Source organism: Vigna unguiculata, chromosome 3 (genome assembly GCF_037176805.1).
Source record: "Vigna unguiculata cultivar grain cowpea cultivar isolate G323 ecotype 2 chromosome 3, ASM3717680v1, whole genome shotgun sequence".
NCBI lineage: Eukaryota > Viridiplantae > Streptophyta > Magnoliopsida > Fabales > Fabaceae > Vigna > Vigna unguiculata.
In genome coordinates this window covers 17,702,978-17,730,682 of record NC_140794.1, presented here as the reverse complement: position 1 = coordinate 17,730,682, position 27,705 = coordinate 17,702,978, and the positions used below count along the sequence as shown (strand labels likewise).

General features: G+C 32.9%; 1 protein-coding gene across 4 annotated transcripts in view; it reads left to right on the top strand.

The window, feature by feature from the left end:
• LOC114178510 (DNA topoisomerase, type IA, core) overlaps positions 1-25,005 on the top strand; it is a 36,091-nt gene extending 11,086 nt beyond the window's left edge. For 3 of the 4 annotated variants that reach the window (XM_028064458.2, XM_028064455.2, XM_028064454.2), the window contains exons 12-22: positions 1,952-2,020; positions 3,321-3,380; positions 8,245-8,316; positions 8,712-8,819; positions 8,969-9,045; positions 12,456-12,539; positions 16,208-16,319; positions 16,399-16,488; positions 19,849-19,914; positions 20,772-20,867; positions 24,516-25,005. In XM_028064458.2, the coding sequence (XP_027920259.1) occupies positions 1,952-2,020; positions 3,321-3,380; positions 8,245-8,316; positions 8,712-8,819; positions 8,969-9,045; positions 12,456-12,539; positions 16,208-16,319; positions 16,399-16,488; positions 19,849-19,914; positions 20,772-20,867; positions 24,516-24,644 (963 nt within the window). In that variant the 3' untranslated portion in view covers positions 24,645-25,005. Of the gene's footprint in view, positions 1-1,951; positions 2,021-3,320; positions 3,381-8,244; positions 8,317-8,711; positions 8,820-8,968; positions 9,046-12,455; positions 12,540-16,207; positions 16,320-16,398; positions 16,489-19,848; positions 19,915-20,771; positions 20,868-22,888; positions 22,943-24,515 lie in introns of all 4 variants that reach the window. The other variant, XM_085670612.1, reaches the window with a different exon arrangement.
• The last annotated feature ends 2,700 nt before the right edge of the window (positions 25,006-27,705 follow it).

Sequence of the window (27,705 nt, the reverse complement as noted above, 5' to 3'; positions counted from 1 at the left end):
TTGACAAAAAATCAAACTTTAGATGACTCGGCCATAGGTTTTAATACCACGTCATCAACCAACTGGCCCAATTTGCTAAGGCTTGAACTATGAAGTGAAGACTTTTCATCTCTTATTGGTTCTGTGCATGGCGATTACATTTTATTGTCAAGGAAGTGTGTTAAATACAGCCATTGAACTGTGTGTTTGTAGGTTTAGAAATGTACTTTTCTTTGCTGATGTGTTATTTTCAAGAAGTTGAATGATGATGATATGATTCTATCATTCTTTCTGTGTTTTGACAAATACACAACAAATGGTTTGCCAATCGTTGCAGCAAATGGGATGCGTATAATAACTTCTGAAAAGACCTTGTTTCTTTCTATCATACTCTTGGTTGTTTTTTGATTATCTGGGCATCTCGGGTACGACAATGTTTATTTTTGTGAAACATATTACTCTGATCAATCCATTAGCTGGGAATATTTGCTTGTGGCTTTGCCAGTTGCGTTTAATTGAAGTAATACCTACTTCGGTTCAATGATCTTGGAACTTTATATTCTTATGCTTTTCTTTTGTTTTATCAGAGTAATTGAATAACACCTCTGTTTTTGTAATACCTAGTGACATTTGCTACATTAGTAAAGTGGTTATTTCTGTTACATCTTACTGAGTTTAGTCCCACAAGCATAGTGATCATTTTAGTTAAGTTACACTTACAACAGTGAAGCTTTCTTTACAAGCTTCATGATTGTATTTTATAAAACGTACTTTTCAAGCAACGATTGGGTTGATACCAACCATTGAGTTCAATACCTGTAAACAAACTTGTTAGATCTTCATGTCCAAAGACGCACCAGCAAGTGGAAAACAAAAATGCTTTGATTCTTGAGATAGAAATATGGAAAAAATGCTGAAGAGAGAGTGTATGATCTCTTGGATCATCTATTCATTTATAGGAGTTCCTTGCATCCAAGATACAGAAAAGTAGTGATTTAAACAAGTTAACCAATTCTAGCAAGTTAACTATTTTAAATAAGTGACAATTCTAACTCAACTGTAGTAATTTACTGTGATAAACAATTGCTTTAAGTCATTGTCAAATCCAGTTCATCATTCAAGAACAAGGCATATGGGGCTAGATATCCTCTTTGTCAGAGAAAAATTTCTCAAGAAGTCTTAATTGTGACCTATGTGCCTGCTGCAGCTCAAATTGCTCATATTCTTTCAAAGGCACTGTATAAGTCTCAATTTACTTCTTTACTGGACAAACTCAATCTTTCGAGTTCTTCACAAACCTCAGTAATAGAGTAATTGAATAAGACCTCTGCTCTTGTAAAACTGTGACATGACATTTGCTAAATTGGCTATTTCTGTTATGTATTCTTGAGTTTAGTCCCACATCAGATCTTGGCTTACAAGCTTCATGATTGTATTACATTAATTGTAACATTCATTTTGAGAATACAGAAAAGAAATAACAGAATCAGAGTTTTTCAGATATACATCTTCTTTGTTTTTTTTTCTTTCGATTTAAAGACTGAACTGAAGACTGTAGTACATAGAATTTTATGCTTTCTGCCTTCATCTTCTTTCCAAGCACAAGAGTACTGTGTTAATTTTATCCATTACATAGTTAGCGATAGTCAATAACTCTTTGTCAAACTTTATACACTATAATATTTGCTCATTGACAGGAAAGTTATAATTTTAATCCCGTGATAAAGGAATTTGGTTCATGATTTCATGTTGAGACCTATATTTGCATCGTAAGCATATGTTAAAATTTTCAATATGTCAATATTATGATTTATAATTTTCAATTCTTTAAAATAAATAGGCGTGTTGCAACATATAATATTCACCCTGAATTTATAACAGGATTTGTGCTGTCAAGGAGGGCAGACTGTTCATTTCTTTTGCACTTCATCTTTTGTTTTCTCCATTTAAGATTTCCAAATGATATTAATAGGTTAAGAAGCTTGAGGAGCTAGGGATTGGAAGGCCATCAACATATGCATCCACAATAAAAGTTTTACGGGTATTTTACTTCTGTAGCAGTAAATGTCATTAATATAGCATATCTTATCTCTTATCACATCAAGTGTAACAATTTAAATTGTATGTTGTGATCTATTTAGATAATTGTATAAGTTATTCTGGTCTATTGATTTAGCACTAGTGTTTTTACGAATCTGGGGTTTGTTTGTTGTCTATTTATGAAAAATATTTTTTGTTTATAAAATCAGAAAAAAAAAAATTTGTTTGACAAAAGTAACTTTTGAAAATAGTTTTAGAAAAACTCTATTCATTTTTTTAAAGCAGAATTTATGTGATCTGTTTTAGTTTTTTAAATTACAGTTTTCTATTTTTTGTCTTCTTTCTTGTAGTGTTTCATCTTCTTCCCGTTCTTATTTCTAAATTTAGTTTTAAAAAATTGTTATAAAATAGTTTTCATAAGCTAAAAAAGAAAACACAATCAAAACACCTTAGTAACTTAGACTTTACTCAGCTCCTTTGCTTCAATATATCAGAAATTGCAGAGGTTCAATTAACTGATGAATCCATCTAATAGCTTGTTTGGATTAGATTGTTTCAAAGAGAATAATTGCTTTTTAAAATCTCTATCTAGAAGCTGATTGATTAATTCTTCAAAATAAGTTGAGCGAAACATGCTTCCTATCCAAGGTAGTTTGTGCGCATAAAAACTGTAAAATCGCTCATTCCTGAATGATATTTGGTTAAAAATAATTGTTCACTTATGATCATTTGAAATAGTGTAATCAAAGAAGTGTTGCTTCAGGTATTGAGCCATTTTAGATAGATCACTTACCCTCTGGTTAAGATGAAATGGAAGGGGGAGAGAGGATGGAATTAATTTAGAGTTTATGGTGTAAAAGAAACAGAGTGGAACTAATTTTAAAATAGTAGGACTCACTATACTATTTTACAACCTATTTCTTCAACCAAACCACTTTTGTTCTCACCTATTTCTTGTCATCCAATTCAATGAGTGTAGTTTGTATAAACTTTCTGATTCATTCAGCATAACAACGCACATTTGTGTGGTATAAAATGAATGTGCTCTGATCTGAAGATAATCTTAAGTACTGAATACCTTGTACTAGTACGGAACCTAGTAAAAGTAGTGATGGGTATTCTTATATATCATGCTTTTTGACGTACGCTTGTCTTTGTTGAGCTTGCGATGCAGTGATAGGTATTCATTGACACAATTAATGCGTTGCATTGTAGAATTAATATTTATTTCATTTTAATTTTATCTTGCATTGAAAATAAAGTTTTATAGAATTGAGTCCTCAATTTTTTTGTTCTCTCAGGACAGAAACTATGTTACAGTAAAAAATCGAGTTCTGTCTCCGGAATTTCGTGGACGCATGGTAAGCTTTGGGCAATTTTGAATTTGTTTTGTTTGTATGAAATTGCATTGTTTAATAGACATGGGCCCCCTTTGGCTTTTGAAAACTCTCAAGTTTAGCAGAAAATAATTTCTCTCTTATTTAGTCTCATTACATACATCTGATATATATATATATATATATATATATATATATATATATATATATATACATACATTAATTGGATAAATTTGGAAATAATTACTGCCTATTCTAGGAAACAAATCCCTAAGAAATAGGGATTGATATACTACTAACAAAATCAAGATACAACCAATATATAGAATTAAAAACAATAGGAGTCAAATCTAAAACTTCGTAAAATATCTTAACAATAATCTAAAGTAAACATATAATTTTTCTAATGAATGATGGTCTATGGTCTTCATTTAATTTTCTGTTTTCTTTATGTGCATATATATTTTAGTTAGATAAACTAATAGATAGAAACCATATGATCAAGTTTGTCAAACTTGAGAGTTTATGTAAACTCGTGAGAGCTTCCTAAACTCGGAAGAGTTTACTTTCCATGAAAAATATTATAAATAACATATTAATTCAAATATTACAATAAAATAATTAAAGAAGATAAGTCCATTCAAATACAAGTTCAATTCAAAGTACTCTAGATATCTAACCATTTTAAGAGCATTTTTACTTCTATTTTTAATAAATAGGATACTTAGACTGCTCTCAATTAAATTTGATTCATTCCCAAATATACTTTAAATTGATTGCTAATTTCAGTTTTGAACTACAACATTAAAAAACATATTATACAATTATTAAATAACTAAAAATAATCCCTAATTCTTAATTAAAAAATGAAATTAAAAATGCTAATTAATTAAAAGACCTAATTCCTAATTAAAAAGCCTAATATATAATATATATTACCTTTCCTGAAAGCTGCATCAAAGCATCTAATGAATAAATATCGCCTAATCCCTTTCTCCAAAATGGTGCGGTGCAGTAGCTGACCAACAAAAGGACCCACCTTTTCGGAAAAGAGAACAAGACCCACGATACATAGCTGGAGAAGAACGAAATGGAGACAACCTTAGTGACACAAACGACTATGTGGTGAGCGAGCAACGATGCGACGAGCGATGACGCGGTGAGCAAGCGGTGGCCCAACGAGCAGTGAGCAATAGTGACACAGTGAGGAGGCAATCATGTGATGAAACCCTAATCTAATCACGATGAATTCTTTGTCTTCTTTTCTAGTCTCGTACACCAAACGACTATTGTTGTTGTTGTTTTGGGTTTAAAAAATTTCTCTTTGAACATGCCAACTTGGTTGCAAACTCATGAGTTTGGGCGAGTTGACTGAGTTCGCTCCTGATGCTGCCGAGTTTACACCAAAACAAGTTTTCTGTCGAGTTAACGTGGAAGCTGTGTTTAGAAACGTAAACTCGTACGAGTTAACTTACGAGTTTGATAATCGTGCATATGATTGTTTGATTGGGCAAAATTTAAGGACAAACAACCTTTTGACTAATACAAAAGAAAGAATAATAGAATAATCCCTCATTTCCTTCTTTCATTAGTGAAAAGAGTATTTAACTAAGTACAATAACAACCATTGGCTCACCACATTTGTAGGAAACAAAAGGGATGAAAGTGCAAAAGGAATTAATGTAGATGGGAGTTATGGCAAATTCGACTGTGTACAAATTCCTTACATGCCACTTAAACCTTTCTAGATATGCATCTAGGTACAAAGGTCCCCTTGTGTGTGTTTTAGATGTGCCTTTGGGCTCATTGCTCTCAGTACCATCCTACGAAATATGCACCTTGTCATAGGATACATGTAGGCTGGAAGCATATAAGCATAAGAACATGAATTAAACAAGAGTTGAATCTCCTCAACTGAAATTCTCATGAAATGATTTCATGTTCATTTTAGAGTCAACAATTCTAATCACAAATTGAGATTAACTCAAGAACATTGTAGTAACAAAAGAACTAGAATACGAATAAGGATTGAATATGAAATGGGTGGATGGATTAATAAAAGATGAAAAGACTTAGGATGGAATGAAGAAAGGTGTGCCATTTGTTGAAGTAGAAAGCAACTCCATGCTTCTCCTAGATAAGGCTTAATGTTGAATCACCACTTACCTCCTAAGAATTATGATAAGAGTCTAGAATATCCTTTACACACTCTAAGTGTTAGAAATGAATTCTCTGATTCAATATATTCAAAAGTTGTCTTAGAAGAGCTAGGGTGGCTACTTATGGGAGAAGCCATCTTTAATCCTGTGTTTGTTTCAAAAGATGTATTGTTACCAAGGGGAGACACATGCACATCCTCATCCTTGTTTGATTTTATCAATTTGTATTGATTTAAGAGGATGGAAAAGGGGGAGTTCATTAAAATGGGCCCCCTACTTTTGTGAAAGAACTGCAATGAAAACCAGCTGTAAATAACACATTTACGTTTCTGCTCTTGCTTTGTTTCATGAATGTATGCATGGGATGACAGAGAGTCCTTTGGTTTGATGGTGCATGCATGGTTGAATGGGAGTCGACTCTGGTGTGGAGAGAGGAGGGGAAGAAAGGTTGTTGGGGAGAGATGCCATTGTGATATAAAAATTAATAATAATAATAAAATTATAAAGAAGTTTTATATCATGATGATAAAAATTAATAATATTAACAATCGTAATTAAAATAAATTTCTAAAATAGTAATAATAAAAAAAAAATATAGTAGTAATATAAATAAATTTATATCTTAATAATAAAAAATAATAATAATATAAATATTTTTTACCATAGGGGTATTTTGATCGTATAATTTCATCTATTAATTTTCTATTTATTATCTATATTAATCAAATCACTCAAACTTTCATAAACTTTTCTCTCATTTTCCTTCATTTCTTATCATCTTTCCTTTAATTCATCTCTTTTTGACCTCAAATCCATCCTTTTCCACTCCCTCAAATCCATCCTCTAATCCAAACAAAGGTTAAATTCAAATGCTAATTAACATGGAATGAAATGCAAATTTTTAATCTAGATGCATCTATCTTTGCTTGGCCATGAATTCAAGTGAGAAAATTTGAATCAAATTCAAAATTCAAATCCTATGTTGCAAGGAACATGCTTGGTTATGGTTTCCATGCTTACTTTTATAGTACATGCTTTCCTTTTCTCCTCTTTGTACCCATCAAGTTCCAAGTATACTCCCCTCCTTGGCTGGCTTGGGAATAACCCTAGTCGTATTCTACAAACTATTATTTACGCTTATGAATTACAAGAAAAGAAACCCTTAATTGCAAGTCCAACAAATACAAAATAAAGAAATTAACGAACTATTTTTTTTTTTGAGCAAGAACATGTCTTTTCAGGTTTCTGGGTATTCTTCTTGGGATGATAGGTTCTGCTCATTGTTTGGTGTTCCTTCATGCACTCATCATAAGGACAAATATGGGCCCATTTCTCCTAGCTGGTATCTTTACTGGATCAAAACCATTCCTATTAGAAAAGGAGCAAGGGCAAGGGCATGAGGGCCTTGATGTGGTTTCAATAAAGAATAGTGGAATAGTAAGTCAATCTTTGAAGTGTTTGGCTGTTAGAGTTTCTAAGCACAACCACAATATGTTGAGTAATCTAGAAGAAAACATAAAACCTTTTGGAATTTCTATGTAAAAAGTACCAACCGTTGAATGCCATTAGTAATGGCGAAATTTGACATATAAAAAATCCCTTGTAATTGCACATCATGTTGCTTTGCATCCATGTTAAATTTAATAGCAGCTATGACCTTAGTGAGTCGGTGGGTGAGTAGAGCATGGAGGTTTTCGCTAGTTGATAGTAAGGCTTCCATTACTTCCACCAAAGAAGAGCCAACAAACGAAGAGGATGGTGGTTTATCATCAATGACTTCATAAATTTGCAGTCATGTGCAATGAGGTCTTGTTGGATCACTCTTCTAAGGACTTCCATTTGTCTATGGGATTTGTGATGTGGTAGGATGTGCTCATGCATGATTTAGCACCGCAATTTTTAACAAATTACACCAAAATTGATTGATGAAAATGAGTTCCAATCCAAAAAAACCATGAAGTTGTGTCCGTACATGGGGAAATGACCCTAATGTGAAGTAAGGGCACTCAAGTGACTGCCCTTGGAAAATCAGGTAACCACAACATGAATCAAGTGACAGATTCCCCCAATTTTGAACATCATGAGACATACTTGTCCAAAATAAGTTAGCTTTTAGTTAATGGAGAGTTTGGTAACCCCATGCCCCCTAAATGAGTAGTTTGAAACTTGATGCAGAGGAATGATTTGGAAAAGGTTGAGCAAATCCAATCAAAGCTTGCCCCAAAAGAGAATGAGTTCATTGTAAAGCTGGTATCAAAATATCCGGTGGGCGCTTGCACTGTTTGTTTTCAACATGGAAACTTTGCAAGCTAAGAAATGCAACTTTCCCATCTCATATGGGAAGAATTGCGGGGAAAGTATGCTTTTCCTTAAACATTTATAATAATTTATATTAAAAACTAATTTCATAATTATTAAAAAAATAACAATATTAATAAAATAATATAAATAACAATAATATAAATAATATAATAATAATATAAATATAATAATATTAATAATAAACATAAATAATAATAATCTTCTATTCTTATCAATTAATATATTTTTTTACTCTATTTAATTTATCTCATCATTCATTAACTTTCATAAATTTTCATATTATTCTTTGGAAATAGGATATATTTTTCTATTCTATCATACGTTTTATGACTTAATTCATGCTAGGCTTGTTGATTACCACTTTCTTTATGATGTTTATTTTATGCAAGTTTTTGGGTGGTTGATAGGTTTCAGCTTTTCTGTCGCATCATTTTTCAGAGGTCACGGACTACAGTTTTACTGCTGATATGGAAACTGAGGTATCTACTGTGATTGGGTTGTGGTCCCGTTTGAGCTTTCCATTATATGTGCATTTTAAATTAGCATGACCATGTGATTTGAATTCAATGAGTACCAACACAAATAGCATGCATTGGGTTCATGTGTACAGGAATCCATTGCGTATGAATATCATTACTGTTACTTGCCCTTGTTTTCTTTAAAAGCTGGGAGGAGTAGATATACTTTAGTACCCTACAATAACCTACCCATTGTCATCTCGAATTTTAAAGATAGGAACCTGTATCATTATTGTAATTGACTCCATTTGTTGACTCGTTTTCCCTCACTATTTAAATCTGATTCTTTTATCTACAGTTTGATCTAGTTGGTTGTTATTATTGTTTGTATTTCTTATGTCTACTTCTTGATCCAGCTTGATAATGTTTCCGCTGGGTTGACTGAATGGAAAGGCCTCCTTAGAGACTATTGGACACGATTTAAATTATACTGTGAGCGTACTTCGAATGTTCATATTCATCAGGTGTAACATCTGTTTTCGCTCACGGATTGGAATTTGTTGATCTAAAATTCTAAATTTGTTGCTATGTTCTATTTGGCAATTGTGAATATTTCTACATGCACCTGTAGTTTTATTTTTTGGATCTTTACTCATGAAATGGTTTTTTGTAGGTTGAGAAAATGTTGGAAAAAAAGTTTGGCGATTTTTTATTTGCTTCTCTTCCAGATCAGACTCGGGTTTGTCCAAGGTAAAATATTCTATTTTTGGATGGTATTAGAATTAACTAATAAAGTGTGGAATGACGTGTTGTAGGTTCTTCTGCAAGTGTTTCTTATTTTGTTTGGCATTTTTCAAGAATACTAGGCTTGTCGTAGGGAGGATATTAGAAAATGTTATTTGATGAAAAGCAGGATACCAATCAATGACTTAGATAACATACGAGTTCATATGATCATATAAAAACTCTTGAAGGAGTTGCAATTTTATGAGTTTTGGAATGTCTCAAGTTTGGAAGAAAATAATTTCTCTCTTATCATTACATCATTACATACAAACATATATATATATATATATATATATACACACACACACACACATTGATTGGATAATTAGGAAACAAACACAACCTATCCTAATCCTCGGAAACAAATCCTTGAGTAGGGGTGTCAATTTGGCCAATGGTCCACGGGCCAGCCCTGACCCACTTTTCATTAAGTCTCTTTTATGGGGCTCAAAAGCCCTCTCTCAAGTGAGTTAAGGCTAGGGCTAAGGTGAGTTTGGCTCCCCTAAAAACAACACTTTGAGTCTCAGTCAAAGATCAAGCCGAGCTATCTTGAACTGGTCCAGATCGAAGATCAAGACTGATCGGTCAGCTCAGGCCGAAGGCGGAGATGGGCCAGCCTGGGCCGATGGCCAATACGGGCCAACGGTGTGTGGTCCCCTAAACTTTGTATTTAAGGTTGATCATATTCTAGGTAACGATTTCAACCCATATAGTGCTTTTCTAACCTTGCAAACTATGTTGGCTTTAATATGCCCTTTATGCCCCATGTAGAAATGCTTTTTTCACATCAAATTGGTGCAAGTTCCAATCATGGTTTTCTGCCAAAGACAAAATTACTCTAAATGTGTTCATTTGTGCAACTATTTCAAAGGTCTTCAAGTAATCCACAATGTAAGCTTGAGTGAAGCCTTTGGCCACCAGCCTAGTCTTATATCTCTCTCCTATCAGTCTTGTATTCTAAACCCTCTTGTACCAACTGGTATTTTTCCAAGTGGTAAGGTGACTAGTTTCCAATGTTGTTCTTCTCACTTGAAATAATTAATATGAAAGAAAGAAGATCTTTATTCAAATTGATTAATTTGAAACAGTAGATCAACCTCTCTCTATATAGAACTCTAACCCTAAAGTAATAATTACAAAGCGATCTCTAGAATCTTCTAACAACTTCTAGCTTCTCTATCAGCTTCTTGTGATACATTTAATATTCTACCAACAACTTCTAGTAATGCATTTATTATCTCACTAACAAGATTCTCCAACTTCTCCATTTTTTTTTTGTCAATTAATGCCTCTTACAAAAGAAGGTATAATTGTGGTATTTAGACTTGTGAAAAAGGTTCCATGGGTAGGTGAAAATTATTCAAAGCATACATAATTTGTTAAAGGGTAAGGTGGTTTTGTGTAGACTCTGGTTCCTTATCTTAGGCAAGTGGGAGATTTAATTTCCAGTCTACACATGTAGTTGGTTCTACAGAAGGAAGTTGAGACAACCATTAAAAGAGTTCGTTTAGACAATGCCAAATGTTATTTCAAACAAATATTATCCTCCTTCTTCAATGAACAAGGAATAATTCATAAATATTCTTGTGTGAAGGTTTATTCCTTCTTCTTTAGTTGAGAACCCAAGGATCTATAGACGAAGATTGAGTCAGACCACCAATGCAACCAGAGGGTTGACGATATCAAATGAGTCAGACCATTTAAGAAATTCATTGGAGAGAGTAGATTTATCGACGATATCAAATGGAGGAGCATCCACAATAAATGATTGTGAGGGAGAATCAGTCTTAGCAACAGTAGCAAATTGAGGAGGATGACCATGTGCATAATACTTGTCAATCTTGTGGCTTAGGTTGTCAAAACAATTGCGATCATTACTTTGCACATGCAAAAGGTGGAACAAGTAGAAGAAAAAATGGGTATAACAGGAGAACACAAAATTTGATCACAAATATTCGAATATTTATCAACAAGTTCGTGTAAAGCCATTACAATGAAAAACTTTGACCGTTGCTCTATTTCTTGGGCAGTATGTAATTACTCATTAAATTCATGAAAAAACTCTTGAATTTTACCCAAATAATCAGCCATAGAGTCCTGACTTTGAGGAGCAACAATATTGAAAAGATCGTGACAAACAACGTAAAGACATTGAGTATCATTGGTGTATAATAATTTGGCTTGTTCCCATAATTCAGAACATGTGTTGTAGACACGAAACATTTGTTTCAAGGAAGAGTGAATGGTATTTTTGAGAACCATGCATAACTGAGCATCAATTCTCTTTCAACGAGAAAAGTCACCAGGGGCAATATCAATTACTTTTTGAGTAAGATGATCAAAATACCTCGACTCTTAAGCCAAAGTTTAATGTCTAACTACCTGTTGCATAATTAGTTCATCTAACTTATCAATGGACAACTGCACATTGACATAGTATAAACTGACATATCATACAAATTGGTGGTGGCAGAAAAAATATCGGAAGAGGCAACGGAAGATACCATAGAGGAAAAGAGAGAAAAAAACCCTACAAAAACCAAAATCAAAATCCCTTGATTTATGACATAGTTAATATCTTTTTCTATCGTGTTAATTACATAATTAGGATATTTAATTACATTAATAATTAGGATGATTAATAGGCTGACATTATATGTTATATTTACTATACAAAAGATCATTGATCTTGAATTGTAGGGATAGAGCATCATAAATTAAGATTTTCAGTTACTATGTCTATGTATTCTATTTAAGAGCAATTTCTCCTATATAGATAATACTAGCAACAAATTTTCTTACACTAAACTTATAAAGTGATCTTTTAAGGGTTGAGTTTGGCCTAAAACACTTTGTAAGAAAGAAAGGAGGATTGCTCTTGGATGGAGATTCTTTATGAATAATGTTTTTCCTTGATTATTTCATTTTTGTCCACTAAACTTAATCGTTATTTTCTATTCTCTAGCTTCTATTTTGGGTTCTTGACATAATATTTGCGTCTTTTCTATGTTGTTCTAAGATTTGATACCTCAATGAAATATGGTAGTGTGAGAAACTCAAAGAAGCTGACAAAAAGAGAGGAAAATACTCAGATGATAGTGAAATATTAATTTTGTTAATTAAAACGGTTTCAATTTTACAATCAGTATAATTCATTTTTAGTTTGACTTGTGATGCCTAACAACAATATAACTACCCAATAGACTCAACACTAGAGCATAGTCAACTTTTCTAGAGAAGTCTCTACTAGTGAGAAGCATAAATCATATGAATTGTCTTATATTGTTGTCATTATACTAGGCTAAGTTTGTAGTTATGTGTTGCCTTGTATATTGATTACATTTTCTCTTGATTTTATGTGTGAACTCTTTCAGTTGCATGGAAGGCACACTTATTTTTAAAGTAAGTAGATTTGGTGCTGGCTACTTTATTGGTTGTGATCAACATCCAACGTGCAAGTGAGTATTTTATTGCATATTTGTTTCGTAGGTTTTGTCTCTAAGTTATTTGACGTGTTTATTGTGGTGCATTTCATAATATATGCCATATTTGTTTATCAAGAGTATTTAACTAAATACATTTTAAGCGTAAGACTAGATATTTGTGGTAGTCTGATAATGGTCCAATAGTGAGTGACACAATGGGACCAATAAACTTTATGGGAATGCACTTTGATACCAACTTCAAGAAGTGTATATGAGAAAAAGAGCTTGAGAGTATACTTAGATCTCTACTGATTCATATACACAGACACATATTTGCTTACATACATACATGCATGCTTATGTATGTGTTAGAATAAGTTGTCTTAAATAGGATTTATTGGAAAGCTGTTGTATGTGATACCTAGTTCCTAAATATGACCTTTCTTATTCTATTATTTTCCCTTTCATACATTATTATTATCTAAATTCTCCAAAGTCATTATGAATATTATGTGTTCCTAAGAAAGGTCAATTCACTCTCTCATTCATTCTATCTTCTTTTGTGTTTTATCTCAAATTGGCATGAAAGCAAGTTGATCCTGCTCTGCTTGTGATGTAGGATTATCTTATTCCTTTTTAAGATTATTTTGATTATGATGTGAGTTGATTAAGAAAGTTAAGTGAAATTTCCATTGGATATTAAAATAACATGCTATCTAGATGTGAATGTTTCTTTTACAAAGATCAAGAGAAGGTGATGATGGATTGTTTCAAAACAAAAAGGAAATGGAATGTGCATAAACACATAGAAACTGAAAACAATTAAAGGAAGAAGAAAACAATAAAATGGCAAGAAGGAATAGATTGATCTGAGAAGCTCGTCACTATAAGGCTAGGCTAGACGTCATGACAACCTTGTAGATGAGTGGATGTGTGCTGCCAATTGCTATGCAAGATAAGGCTTAAAAGTATTCACTCCCTAGGGAGGAAACTCTCACATATAGTTGATACACAAAGGTGTTTAATTCTCCAAAATGTTCAACCCCTTTTACAAGTGTTAGAGGACCCCTTGTATAGAGGTGTTTAGGGGTCTCTAAGCAAAAGGACAAAGTTTTTAAAAGGATTACAATGCAAATAACAAAACCTAGAGTCTAGAAAGTAGGTCAACAAAGGAGTACATGGACACATTCTAGAAGCCTTCTTGGCCAAGGCAAGGTGGATGCTCCTTCTAGATTTTTCTAGACTTCTTGGTGGTCAAGGCATGTGGTCATCCTTTTTAAATGTTTCTAGAAAGCTTTGCTCCTTCTCTCTCCTCCTCATGTGCTCTTCAAAATCCCTTTAAATGCGCCACTAGTCCTTCATTGTCTCAACTCTTAATGAACCTACAAAACAAATTAAAATTGAATTAGCATGTGGGCTTAGGTTAAGCTAATCTTTGAGTCAACTAATCAACCTGAGGTCAAGGTTAACAAGTCAACTTAAAAATAGTCAACCTACCCAACTTCATGGAATTCAAACTAGAGTAAATAAAGGCAATGTAAAGGGAATAAGGAATTCCCCTTCTTCTAAGCATGTGCCATGGACCATCATCCTTGGTAGGGATCAAGCCTTCACCAGCTTGTCTCTGACCAAAAGAGAATTTGTGATCCCTTCAACGTTTGCCATCGTTCGCTATCGTTCGTCACCACCTGCCACTTGGGTTTGGTGCGTCTTGGGCAGCATGACCTAACCTAGGTGGCCACAGATCCAAAATCTGATCAAAGTCGTCATCATCTTGGCTGTCCTAGGAAAGTGTGTCTCAAGCCCCGCCTTCTAGTGGTTGAAATCCTTTTGGACCACCATAGTTCATGTCGTTGAAGTCTTTTAAGCTCATTTCTGCCCTTAAGTCATCCACATTTGTTAAAATTAAAGATGGTTTTGAACTTAATAGTCTCCAAACATTTAAATGTGAATCATGTTTATTAGGAAAACATGTCCAATCTTTTTTCTTAATCATTTTGAATCTAGATGTAACTTTGCTTTTTGTATCATCCATTTTGATATTCAGGGCCAAACCGAGTATCATGTTTTGGTTTTAGATATTTTGTAACGTTTATTGATGAGTTTTCTAGATGTAATTGGATTTAGCTAACTAAATATTGTTTTGAACTTTTGTCTATTTTTATATCTTTCCTTAATGAAATTTGAAATCAATTTGGAAAAGTAATCAAAATCTTGTGAGGCGATACTACCAATGAATATGTTTCCTCTAATTTCTCTAAACTCTGAAGCTCACATGGCATTTTGTATCAATTTACTAGCCTTAACACACCTTAACAAAATGGTATAGCAAAAAGAAATCATAGACACCAGGTCAAAACTGTTCGTACCTTATTGCTTGGTGCAAATATGCTTGGTCATTGTCGGGGTGATGCTATCCTAACTGCTTGTTTCATTAACAAAATGCGTTCTTCTTCACTTGACAATAAAGTTCCCTCCTCCATTCTAGTTCCAAAGGAACCCCTTTTTCATATTTCTCCATGTGTTTTTGGTTGAGTGTTTTGTTCATTATGTCTCCAAGTTTAGATAAACTCTCATCTAAAGTCATCAAATGTGTCTTTTTGGGCTATTTTCGACTTCAAAAAAACCTATCAACGATACTCCCCTAAACCCATGAAGTATTATATGTTCACTAATGTCACCTTTTTGGAACCAACTCCATTCTTCCCTCTTTTGTTCCTTTGCTTGTGACACCCAAAATAACATACATAATCCTCTTGAAACATTGTCACCACCTTTAATTACCTATTAGTTCAGTGCCCCAAGGTGAAGTTGGCTCAACAATCACTTAATACCATGGCTCTTGATCTTGATGAATCGAGTTGGCCCATTGTAATTGCAAAGGCACTTGCTCTACCCGTAATCCTCATCCTATTCACAATATTTTGATTTACTATAGCTTGTCTCCTTCCTATTTTTCCTTTTTTTTATTTTGGCCTTCTATTACTATTCCTAAAATTGTGATGAAAGCACTTGATCATCCTAGATGTTGGCAAACCATAATTACTGAAAGACAGACTCTTTAACATAACAACATTAGAGTTAGTTCCAAGAAGAAGACAGTTGTGTGTCGATGCGTCTATGCCATTAGTTAAATGTGAAGTTGATCTCCTCAAAGCTTGATTGATGGCAAAAAGATATATTTGAATCTATAGACTTAACTACAATGATACTTTCTCTCTAGTGGCTGAAATGATTACTGTCATACTTGTCCTTGTCGTAGCAACCATTCGTCATTGGCTTCTTCATCTATTGGATATTCAAAAAGTGTTTTTGTGGCTCTCTTGAAGAGGAGGTCTAGATAGAGCAACCTTGTATGTCTTACAAAAATTTAGATGATCTTTTGAGTATAAGCCTTGTCTGTTATACCTATCTAGAACCTAATATTTTATATATGAATCTGAACCAGTACAGATATCTAAGTTATAAGATATCTCAAGCTGTTTTTCTCATATATACTCCTTCGAGTAATTGTAAGTACATTTAGTGTATAGTGTGTGAAAATTGTGCGTGTGCTAAGCTTATGGGATCTCATCTAAGTTTTATGATTGGTAGTTTTCTAGTACCTCGTTATGATGTTGACTTACCCTTCATTTTTAGTATTTGTAACCAAGATATACAAACGAATCTATGATGAGTTTTTCTTGTGTTGCTGAAAACAGGTACATTGCTAAAACATTATATGGTACAGAGGAGGAAGAGGATGTACCTCAGCCAAACACTAGAGTAGAGGAGCCAAAACTACTAGGTGTTACCAGTGCTTCAAATGAAAAGGTTTGTTTTTGATCCTGCTCTTGGTTACATCTTATAGCGAACTTCTAATTTTCTTTTGGGGCTGCTTATCTTTCTTCAGGTTCTTTTGAAAACTGGTCCTTATGGCTTTTATGTTCAGCTCGGAGAAGACAGGAAGGGATACACACCCAAAAGAGCCTCTGTGTCTCATGTATGTCACATTGCCGTTTTCAACACTTTGATTCTGTTTTAATATTTTCGATGCTATGTTGCCATGTATTCCGATAATAGTTTGTATCTGACATAAATAGAAGTCTGACATTCCATTTTCTTGAAAATTTAAGAGGAAAATGCGTTGCATGCCTAGATAATATGTTTAGAGATGTCAAAATAGGTCAAGCTTAATGAGATGGTTCGATTAACTAATGCATGTCCTGGTCATGTCCTGATCTGAACTTTTATTGGCCCAAACTCGGATGATCAAAATGCTTGGTCAGTGTATTTGCAAGATTTATGTTTTTAATTATTTACTTTGTATAATTATTAAAATCACGAATTATAAATTGAATGTTATGTGTTACTAATAACTATTTTAATGTCAATATTTCGTGTAAATTGATATGTTTTTAATTTCTATCACTTGTTTTGTTTGTTGTTATAATTGATGTACTATTTTCTTTCTATTATTTACATTTAGGTAATTTTTGTTGTACCAATGACACCTAATAGTTTTTTATTTTTTTAATTTTAGCTTAGAGCTATTAAAAAGCATTTTATTAATTAATTTTCATGATTTTTATCATTTTTATATTTTAGAAAGTTGGTGAACGATGGTGCTTTCTCTAAGAACATATAGAATGCAAAGTATGTCTCTGCGTACTTAGGAGGCATACTTTGTTCTTTCCACTTTGAGTTTAAAGCCCTAGAGGAATCTCTGTTTACACTTCTTTTAAAGCTTCGTGAAGAAAGACATCCTTCACATCTAACATGTGCCAATCAAAATGAGTTGCCAGAGAAAAAGCAATTCGAACTGTATTCATCTTTCTCTTTGGAGCGAATGTCTCCTCTTTGTTAATTCTAGAAATTTCAGTGTATCCCTTCGCAACCAGTTTGTCTGTGTCTGTCTGTTGTAACATCTTTCTTGTATTTCACTTTAAATATCTACATGCACCCTACAACCCTTTTGTCTCTTGGTTGTCAACAATCTCCAGTGTTAATATTTTTTTTTTATAATGCAATCATCTCCTCTTTCTTGGCTTGGGTCTAATGTTCACTTTTCATGGCTTATTGGACTGAGGTAAGAATCTCTAAGCCATCAATGGCAACAATAAAGCTTTGACGCTTATTAGAGAGATTGCCAGTATGGACATCATGTAGAATAGTTGATTCAATCTTTTTTTCCTTTTTCAATGCAACGGGTAAATTCTCAATAACACACTTACCTCCTCACTATTATATTCACGGATCCTCATCTCCGGGTGACACTACTTGTCTTGCTTTGTGGCCGAGTTGGGCTGTTTTCTTTTGTCTTTTCCCTCACTGTGTAAGTTAATGGTAAAAAAGAGACACCCATGGTGTTAAAAACATGACAACTTTGAGGATGATAATTAGTATCCCTTTTTGTTGGACGGAAAACAATAAGACACATTTCAGATGTCTAGGATCTAATTAACTACATTAGGATTATTAAAGTGAACAAAAACAACACATCCAAAGACAGAAGAGGAAAAAGCCAATAGGGATTCAATATGACTAATGTTGTTAAAGACATGAGTGGGTAATATGTTGATGAAGTATGTGATAGTTACACAATTTCTCCCCATTATGTTTTGGGAATGGAGCATTTTGTTGACGTGACGAGTGTTAATGTATATTAGTTCATGAGCAATACCATTAGGATACAAAAAATTTGAGATGCTTTACCCAAATTGCCTCTAGACAACACAAATAAAATTAACAAGGATTTAAAATATCCCATTTACTTTTCGTAACCTAGTCTTCAATAAAAGTAACAAACCATTGCATTCAGAAAATAGATTCTAAAAGGGGTCCCTAAACATCATAGTCATTTAAATTTAATGGGAAATTACTCTTTCCATTACGGTTTGTGATAGAGTGTATGACGTTGCTTTGCTAGTTGAATTGAATATCACAATTGAAAGAATTAACAAACTCTTCGGTAAACAAACGAGGGAACAAAAGGGATGTCCAATGCTTCTTTTATAAAGCCATAACTTGCCCATGTTTATGATGTTGTTTGTTGGCTTATGACCTCCTTTTATTTTTTATTTTTGGTTCTTAGACTCCAACAGATACCACCCACTTTGGTTCCAAACTATTAAAATTGTCTTCCTTGTGGCAAGGTCCTTAAACTGATAGTAAGAAGCGAAAAACAACTGCTGAACATGTTTGTAAGTTTCAATAATGAGATAAGGCTATTGGCCAATTTTGAGACATGTTACAATAGACAACTCTAAAGTTATATTCTCAGATCTGCTTATAGGTACACTATCACCATTTGCAACTTTAATGAGTTCTACTCTAGTCATTTTGACATTCAATTAAAGTCAAACAGCTTAGGAAAAGGAGTCATGTCATTAGGTGCTCTTGAATCGAGAATCTAAATACCCTAAGCAAAGGTCCAATATAGTATTGAATTTGGAATGGGCTTAGGAGGTCCCCCATGATGGTCTTCGTGGAAATGACAAATGGGACACAACTTTCTTGGCCCAATAAGGAAAAATATATGCTTAAATGAATAGGAAGATTTTGAACATAGTCTTTCCTGATTACTATTTAGATATTAGGAATATTTTTATCCTAATAATCTGCTATTTTCAACAGTAAACTCTATCACAATGTTTGTTAGATATTTCTAGAAAGGAGAATAGTAAAAAAATATCAGAATCCTGACGTAACTTTGGCATATTACCTTCACAGTTCACACCTAAATTTCCTGTAAAATTGGAATCCTCTAAAATCAAGTTTCAAAGGATCTTGACAAAATGATATATCAGAAATGTATCTGGTTGAATTTATGATATTATAAAATTTGGGAATTTGCTGCACTTTAATTGTTGGAAGCATTAATTCTACAGAGAATCATACTTGACTCTATCAGACCCTAATATAAGTATTACATTTATGTCCCTGAAACAAAAGATAATGTGTAGTTAAAGAATGACGAGATATCTTATGTTTTTGTAATGAACGCTACTGAATAGTTCACTAACTTGAAACTTACTTGATTTACAAAGCAATTTTACCTTTAGTTGTCAAGGCACATATTACTTGCCCTTTTTCTCTGTTTTGAGCAATTCGCTAATTATGCGTCAATTAAATCTTTTATTTTTATTCTGTTTAGGGTAGCCTTTTGTTTTGGTGTAGGAGGGACCCTTTTTAACTATTTTGTTAATGTGACTATTTGTGTTTGCTCATGCGGCGCATGTACTTGTGCAACCTATGGTTGATGTCTTGTAGGTTTTTTTGTGTTTAGAGCTACTTGTGCAAATATGACCAATTATTATCTCTTCCAATGAAAGGAAAGGAGTAACAATTTGGGTTGTTTCAGGTCAAGGATGTGGGTACTATCACTCTTGAAGATGCACTCGAGTTGCTGCAATACCCATTGACATTGGTATGTTTCTCACTTCTCAATTTGAGCCGTAGGTTCTTATCACGTTTATTGTAATGCGTTCTGGGTTCATTTATAAGTATCGCATATTAAATGCATTTAGTGTTTGTTGGAATAAGAGTATCACTTAGCCTAGGAAGCAGCTTTAGGAATTAGAGTATTTGCAAAACTATTCGACCTTCGCGGAACATTAATCCAACACTTTCTCCTAGTCACATTTAGTTTCTTGGAAAGTGAGAAATGGTTGTTAAAACGTGAAACCACACTTAGTTTACATAATCCGCAATCTTCATAAAACACATTGCATAAAAAACCAACATCGCTCATGCTATTCCATCTCATTAAATTCAAAATGTTATCTCGATCTTGTACCATTCTGTGACTTGTCCGATCACAATTTCTCCGCCACATTCCTAAATTATGGTATTCTAGTACTTTATTTTTTTAATATTGTCTCTTCATTCACATCCTCTAGAGTTTACTTGTCCCATACACTCACGAGCTATTTTAAAATTCTTCTTCGAAATGCTACAATATTGATTTAACAATTATAAATATAAGATAATCCCACATACAGTTGGTGTTATATGTGAATGGGTACTGTTTCAAAAAGAATATTTCATGTTAATTTAATAAATAATAATGCGTTACAAAAATTGTCCATAGTGAATGATATTTTATGAACATGTACAATGAGAACTTTAAATGAAGTGCTGTTTTCTCTTTCAAAATTTTCGACCTTCAAAATATTATTCTTTTGTATGATATTTTGATTTGTGTCCTAATGTTAATAAACCTTTTGCCTTTCCCTGTCTGCATTTTTTAGTCTTTGCTGAACTAATTCATTTGCTTGTGATTAGGGTAACCATCCCAAGGATGGACAACCTGTCATATTAAAGCTCGCAAGAGTTGGGTTTTCTGTTAGACATCGGCGCACAATTGCTTCTGTTCCTAAGGTATGATGGTGGTCTTAAGCATTTTCTAGTTTTAGAATTTATTTCACCTCCTGACTATACAACCATAGCGACATAGTTGTTGAACGTGTGTTTAGGATTGTCCTGACAATGCAAATGCAATTGTGGTTGATCTATATTTTAGTATGTAATTTGTTGGGATGCAAACAGCTACAGTATTGCCATACTAATAATCTACCATAGAACCATTAAAAGCTATAAGAAACTACATACAGAATTAAAATAAGATTGATATTGATGATGATAGGTAGCGAGAGATACAATACGCTAATGTTTGAGTATTTCTCTTGTCCTCACACAACAATCTTTGTACTAGAGCCTTTTTGACATATATGAAAATGCGAATCACAATATTCCAATGGTCATTGTGAAGATTCCGCATAAATTGACAGATCCAACTACATAAGAGATCTCAAGTCTTGGAGTAGTGAAATAAATGAGTTTCCCACTTGCTTTCAATATCTTTGTAGATCTAAAAAGGTTTCACCTTGGTCCCCTGTTAGCTTCTTATTTAGGTTTTGATACTATCAATTCGGTTGCAATTTTCTTACCCTATCACCTCAAGAATATCAACAACATATTTTCTTTGTGAAACTACAACAACCTTCCTTTGATTGAGCTATTTCAATAACAAGAAAGTGTTTTAGATAGCAAAGATCTTTGGTTTGAAAGTGATTGAATAACTACTCTAAATCGAGAAATTTGAGTGGCATCATTTTGTGTCATAACTATATCATCAACATAAAACATTAGACAAAAACACTTATTGGGAGAAGTATGACAATAGAAAACTAAATTATCAATCTCACTTTGTTTAATCCAAGGATTAAAGAATGATTATATGTTTCAAAACCTAGCTTTGAGTGGTTGCTTCAGCTCAAAGAGATTGATGTAATTACAAGCTAGGTCACCTCCTCCCCTTGAGTAACAAATATAAGAGGTTACTTCTATTGTAGATGGCATCAATTTTCCAGTGATGTACGTTAGGCGTGTCAAGTCAAAATCGAATCGTGGTGTTTGGACTGTCACGTTCTTAAGTAGAAAAGTTCCACCCTTTATTATCACCTATAGCTTTTATCCTAAGAATAAGTGCTCAATCCAACAATTAATATAAGTTCGATTCTCAACATGGTAATGTTTGAGAGGGAAATTATTGCAAGTGACATCATTGTTCACTCTTTGTTATAATTACGATTGTTCACTCTTTGTTAGACACAAGGGAGATTAACCCTATATAGTTTTTCTCAATATTCAACATGGTAACTAGAGCTTAAGGTTATCTTGGCATTTTTTTTTCCGTCGTCACTGCCTCTACTTCCGGAGTGTCAGTCAGACCGATGACCACATGGTTCTGATTGCCTCAGCCAAGCGACCTCATCGCCATCGGAATCGCCTCATCCTACTCTTTTTGGATATGATCTTGTTGATGCAGTCAGACCTCTTTGGTATTTTTTGGTTTTTCTCTCTTTCTCCATGGCATCTTACACAGCCTCTTCCAATTCTGAAATCTCTTCTACCACAACCAATGTGTCTGACCAGCCATCTCCACTATGTCAATGTGAACTTGCCCATTGGTAAGTTAGATGGCATGAATTATGCGACTTGGCCATTAGACGTTAAACTTTGGCTTGGGAGTCAGAGATATCTTGATGATCATCTTACTCAAAAAGTGATTCATATATGCATTGTTCTCAAGAATACGATCCAATCCTCTTTAAAACAAATGTTTCAGGCTTACGACACATGTTCTAAAGTCTGGGAATAGGCCAAATTATTATACAGCAATGATACTCAATGTTTTTATGGTGTTTGTCAAAACCTGTTTGATGTTGTTGCTCCTCGCAATCAGAAGATCCTATGGCTGATTATTTGGGTAACATACATGCCCTTTTTCATAAATTTAATGAGTTATTACCTCTTGTCTCTACTCATGCTCAAGAATTAGAACAACGATCAAAGTTTTTCGTGGTTTTGACTTTGCTGATAAATTCGATGGTTGTAAGGGAGCAGCTTGAACAACTGCAACAGATTGAGGACGACGACCATGACCATGTAAGGTATGACACCGGTCAGTTCTGTAATCAAGCTTGTGACAATGTAACAATTGTGTGTCCTTTGCCTAGCTTGCGAGGGTGATGGCGATTATCACTTTAAGATACTAATGTAGACTGGTCATCAAAGGTCACTGAAGAAGGTATTTCAATGGTTGGCATACACAATAAGGTGGAACATAACCTTGACTTTGATGTCTAACGCCCAAATATCATAATTAGTTGCCAATGAATAATGCACGTTGACATAGTTGTTATAGATTGGTAGATTAGACATAGGAGCAGGAGGACAAATAATTGTATATTGAGAAAATAATTACTAGGAGAGAGAAACAACCCTAAAAGGTGACACAATTGCAACAAACTTCGATCAAGATAAAAGTTACACATCTAGAAAGTGGATGGGGAGACGAATCTGACGCCGCTAGTTGCTTCTAAAGAGGATGCCAAAAGCAATGCCACCCAGTAGGAAGTGGTAGTAGAGGCGGTGAGGGTCGGGGTTGGCACGTCTAGCTATGTCGAAGCTTTAATCGTCACAATTTTTGTGGGTGTAGCTTGGATGATCACAATCAAGCAAAACGATGGTGAGACTAGACTAGGTATGGCAACATAGTGGTGGCAAAAAGGTTAGTGACGGAAAGAACCTAAGAACAATGCCAGAAATTAAAAGGAACAATATTTGGAAAAAGAAAAAAAGATAAAAAGGAAAGTAGCTCTAGTAACTAGTGGGTTGTTCATGGGTGAGACACAGAGTAAACCTAATTTTAGATATCATGTTAAAATAAAAGAAAGAAAATCATAGGCTGAATGCTTGTGTGTAGAGCATATAGGATTCATGCACAACCATATCAAAAAAAGTTATTTTGCCCTATCTAGATTGTGCTCCGAAAGTAAAATGGATAAATCACTTTTACTATTGATGTCCATTCTAGAAAATGGTGTACATGGTTTTCCGTTGGAACAACAATGACAAGCAAATGTCAAGCCTGAGACTGAGGAAAGAAATGTTTCTCTTCACATTTTTTTTTGTTGGGAAAAGTATCGTCTTTATCTCCGAGAATTACTCTGTTAACATGGAAATAAGATAAATACAAGGATACACAAAGATATGTGAAAACTCCAAAGGCAAAAGAAAATCACAACCGCTGTCTAAAGATAACAAGAGAATAGCATTATATAAAAATTTATACAATACATAGACCACTTTCTCATGTTCTTTGACTTAAGTACAACTACATTTTCCAAAGCAAGAATTTAAATCAAACCTCACACCACTTTACAAAAATATAAGAAATAAAAATAAGAAAAGTCAAATACAAACTTATTTTTGACCGAGACAAGAAACATATATAGTCACCAATGTCTACTCCCATAACTTATCCTAGTTGAAGCTCCCATAACTTATCCTAGTTGAAGTGGGACTTTCAAAAATGTAATATTTTCATCAACTCATCAGTTTCTTTATTTTCCAATCGGTAACCGAACACATCCATTTTCATTATTTTCGTTTAAACTGAGTTGGCTGAGTTTTCCTTTCGTATTGTAAGACATTTTTTTTTCTTTTGAATTTGACATTCAGAATATCAAGCCAACTGATGTGACCCTGGAAAAAGCCCTTGAATTTTTATCCGGAAAAGACGTGAGACGGTCTGGTCGTCCAAAAGGCAAATCTAAAACTCAAGAAGTTGAAGTCATTGAAGCATTTTAAGTTGGCCTATATTTATAGCATGAGTGCTGGTTTTTTCGTGATTGGCTACGTTAACATGTGCCTTTATCTACTTGGAATTTCCAACTATTCTCCAACCAAAGAATTTGTGAATCCAGTCCAACACCAGTCCTGCAAGGTTCTTTTATGCACCAAATGTATATTTATAATTGATTTAAGAAATTTTGTAGTCTTTCTTTGGTTATATGTACATTAGGCCAATATATTATTTAGTTTAGAGAAAAGAATATTTGTTATTGCCAATATTGGTTGAACTTGAATAAGCACTGAACGGTAAGTTTGTTTATCAGCAAGGATTGATATTCTTTTATCTACCTTATAAATTCATAGAAAAAGTTATATACCTTTTTCTTGCTCTTTTTTTTTTTTCTTCATATGTTTAGAATACTTGACGTTGCTAGGGTTTTCGACAGGCTCCTACAAAAATGATGAAAAGAGAGACTTATTATAATTTATGTAAAGATATATAGTTAAGAATATTCTTGTATTTTTGGAAAGAGATGGTGAGGTTCAGAAGTATTCCTCACTGTGGGGAATGCTTATTTAAGGTTAATACCGTGAAATGCATCAATGGTAGTTAGTTTTACTTGAATATGGAGATTTCGATTAAAATATTTTTATTAAAAAAATTCTTCTTCAATTAGCTAAACGATTAAAATTAAGCAATAATATGATGAACTTGTTAATGAAGATATTATATTAAAGAAGTTTATCAGTGGCAATAATTTAGATTATGGTTTTTTAAAGAGGGACATTAAATTGGATGGTTATCCCAATTTTTATTTGAGTTTTGAATCACTTGAGGGTTTACATGTATAGTTCATTTTTGGAACGTGTATTTGAGACTTTAAAATACGCTGAGTTGCATTTTCGACAATATGTAGATATTTAAAATGTTAATGTTAGCTATTTGATGAAGAAGTATATACATAAATGTGCAAAGAGAAGAAGTATATACATAAATGTGTAAAGAGAAATGATGATTTATTAGTTAATCTTGAAGAACACAAATTAAATTAGGGATTTACAAAAGAAAAAGAATGATAGGCTACTACCAGTTAACATTCAACAAATTAAAAAAATAAATAAAAAGTAAAAGTAAAAAATCTGTGAACTAGCTTTTGGGAATGAGCTTGCTGAGCATTTAGCTGGATTTTTCAACATGGTGTAGATCTGAATATTTAGTAAGCGCAAATAGTTGTCATGGTAACTAAGTTTATGCTTCAACATTCTAACCCCAGTTTTTATACGTCATAGATTTTTAAATATTTATATTTTTCTTTTACTTCTATAAATATTTAAGATTTAAATAATGGAAATAAGTAATATTCATCTTTATTGGAAAGATTTATGTTGCATTAAAATAAAAAGAAACTTAATTAATTTAGAACATATGTTATTTAATATGATTTAAAATCTATGAAAATTTCAAGATTTTATTTAACTAAGTTTCTGTATGATAATTACTTCTCAAAACTTCAATAATGAACATTCATGGTGAATAAAAATTTAAGACATCTTCCATAACTTAATTATGTAAAAGATGGAGTATGAAACTAAAATGAGATAATATAAATCATATTTAGACGAATATAAAAGTTATTAGCAATGGTTCAAATTACAGACTATTGAAGAAACTTGTTTGCATATTAAATATAAAAACAAAGATAAGATTTAATTCACCTTTTACATTAGAATAAATTAAATCTTATCACAACAAACTCCCCAACTCGCAAATTAGTCTGATTAGATTAAACATTGTAAAAGGTTTGTGTATTCTAGAGATTCTTAGGATAATTAATTTGTTGAATATAAGCATTTTTCTTTGGGTGAATGGTTACTAAAATCTAAGTAAGTTCACTAAACTTCCATACAACTTTTTTAGACAATCATCCAATACAGAATTAAAGTGATAAAGTTTAGACAATTAATAATATCATACAATAAATTAAATAATATTAGAATCATTGAAATGTAAAATCACTTTATAGTTAATTTGTAAAGCATATTCAAATCAAACTTTTACATAGAGTTTCTAGTATTACAACCAACCCTTTCTGTAATTTCAACAACGTATTTTATAATATATTTCACTACACCAATCATCTTTATCATCTTTCACAACATATACCAATCATAACTATATTTTACAAACCTATTTCACATGAGACTTTTCAACTACTATAAAACAGAGAAATTAATATTCATGTGCTAGAAATTCATACGTGTTGTTTTTCACAACACCTGAGCATAATAAATAAAATAATTAATTAATTATCTTTAAATACTTTTGTTCATTTTTCTTATAACATAGTCCCATATGTCACTAGAGACAAATGCCAATATTGCAATTTAAGAGTAATTCATCACACTTTATGCACATAGATAGTCTACAAACATGGGTAGTAGTGACAACTCCTAGACTATCCAATTCACTGCCCTCATATCTCGAAGGTTTCATAGGAATCCTCTGAACTTTCAAACAATATTTGTAATGGCACTGAAGTTACTCACACTAAAACTTTGCTACTTCAAGTATTCACTTTTCCCCAAAAGATTTCATTTTCACTATTCTAAATCCAGTAAAATTATTAACACCTCAAACTTTTTCTCTTCAACCAACATACATAACTCCATATATCAACATACATACTTATACACTTAATTTAAACAACAAAGTCACATGTCTAACAAAATGTCAATAGTAGCATAACAGCTATAAATTGGACATCCAAACATTTATAGAAAGGAATATTCAGTCCAAAATAATCATATCCTACATCCACAATTCATTCAAAAGTAATCCAAACAATGTCAAAAGTCAAACATCCGAAGACTAAGTGCAAAACTTTTTCCAACAATTAACAATTCAATAAATTTAAGTCTTCTACCTTAATGTTTATCATAGATTCATTATCTATCAATCCTATCATCATATAGACAAAGATATTAATCACACTCGTTTTATGTTTTATGCTTTATGTTTTTCCATGTAGACATGTCTTAATCCCTTTAATTCCCTTCAATTAGTGTTCATTGTCTC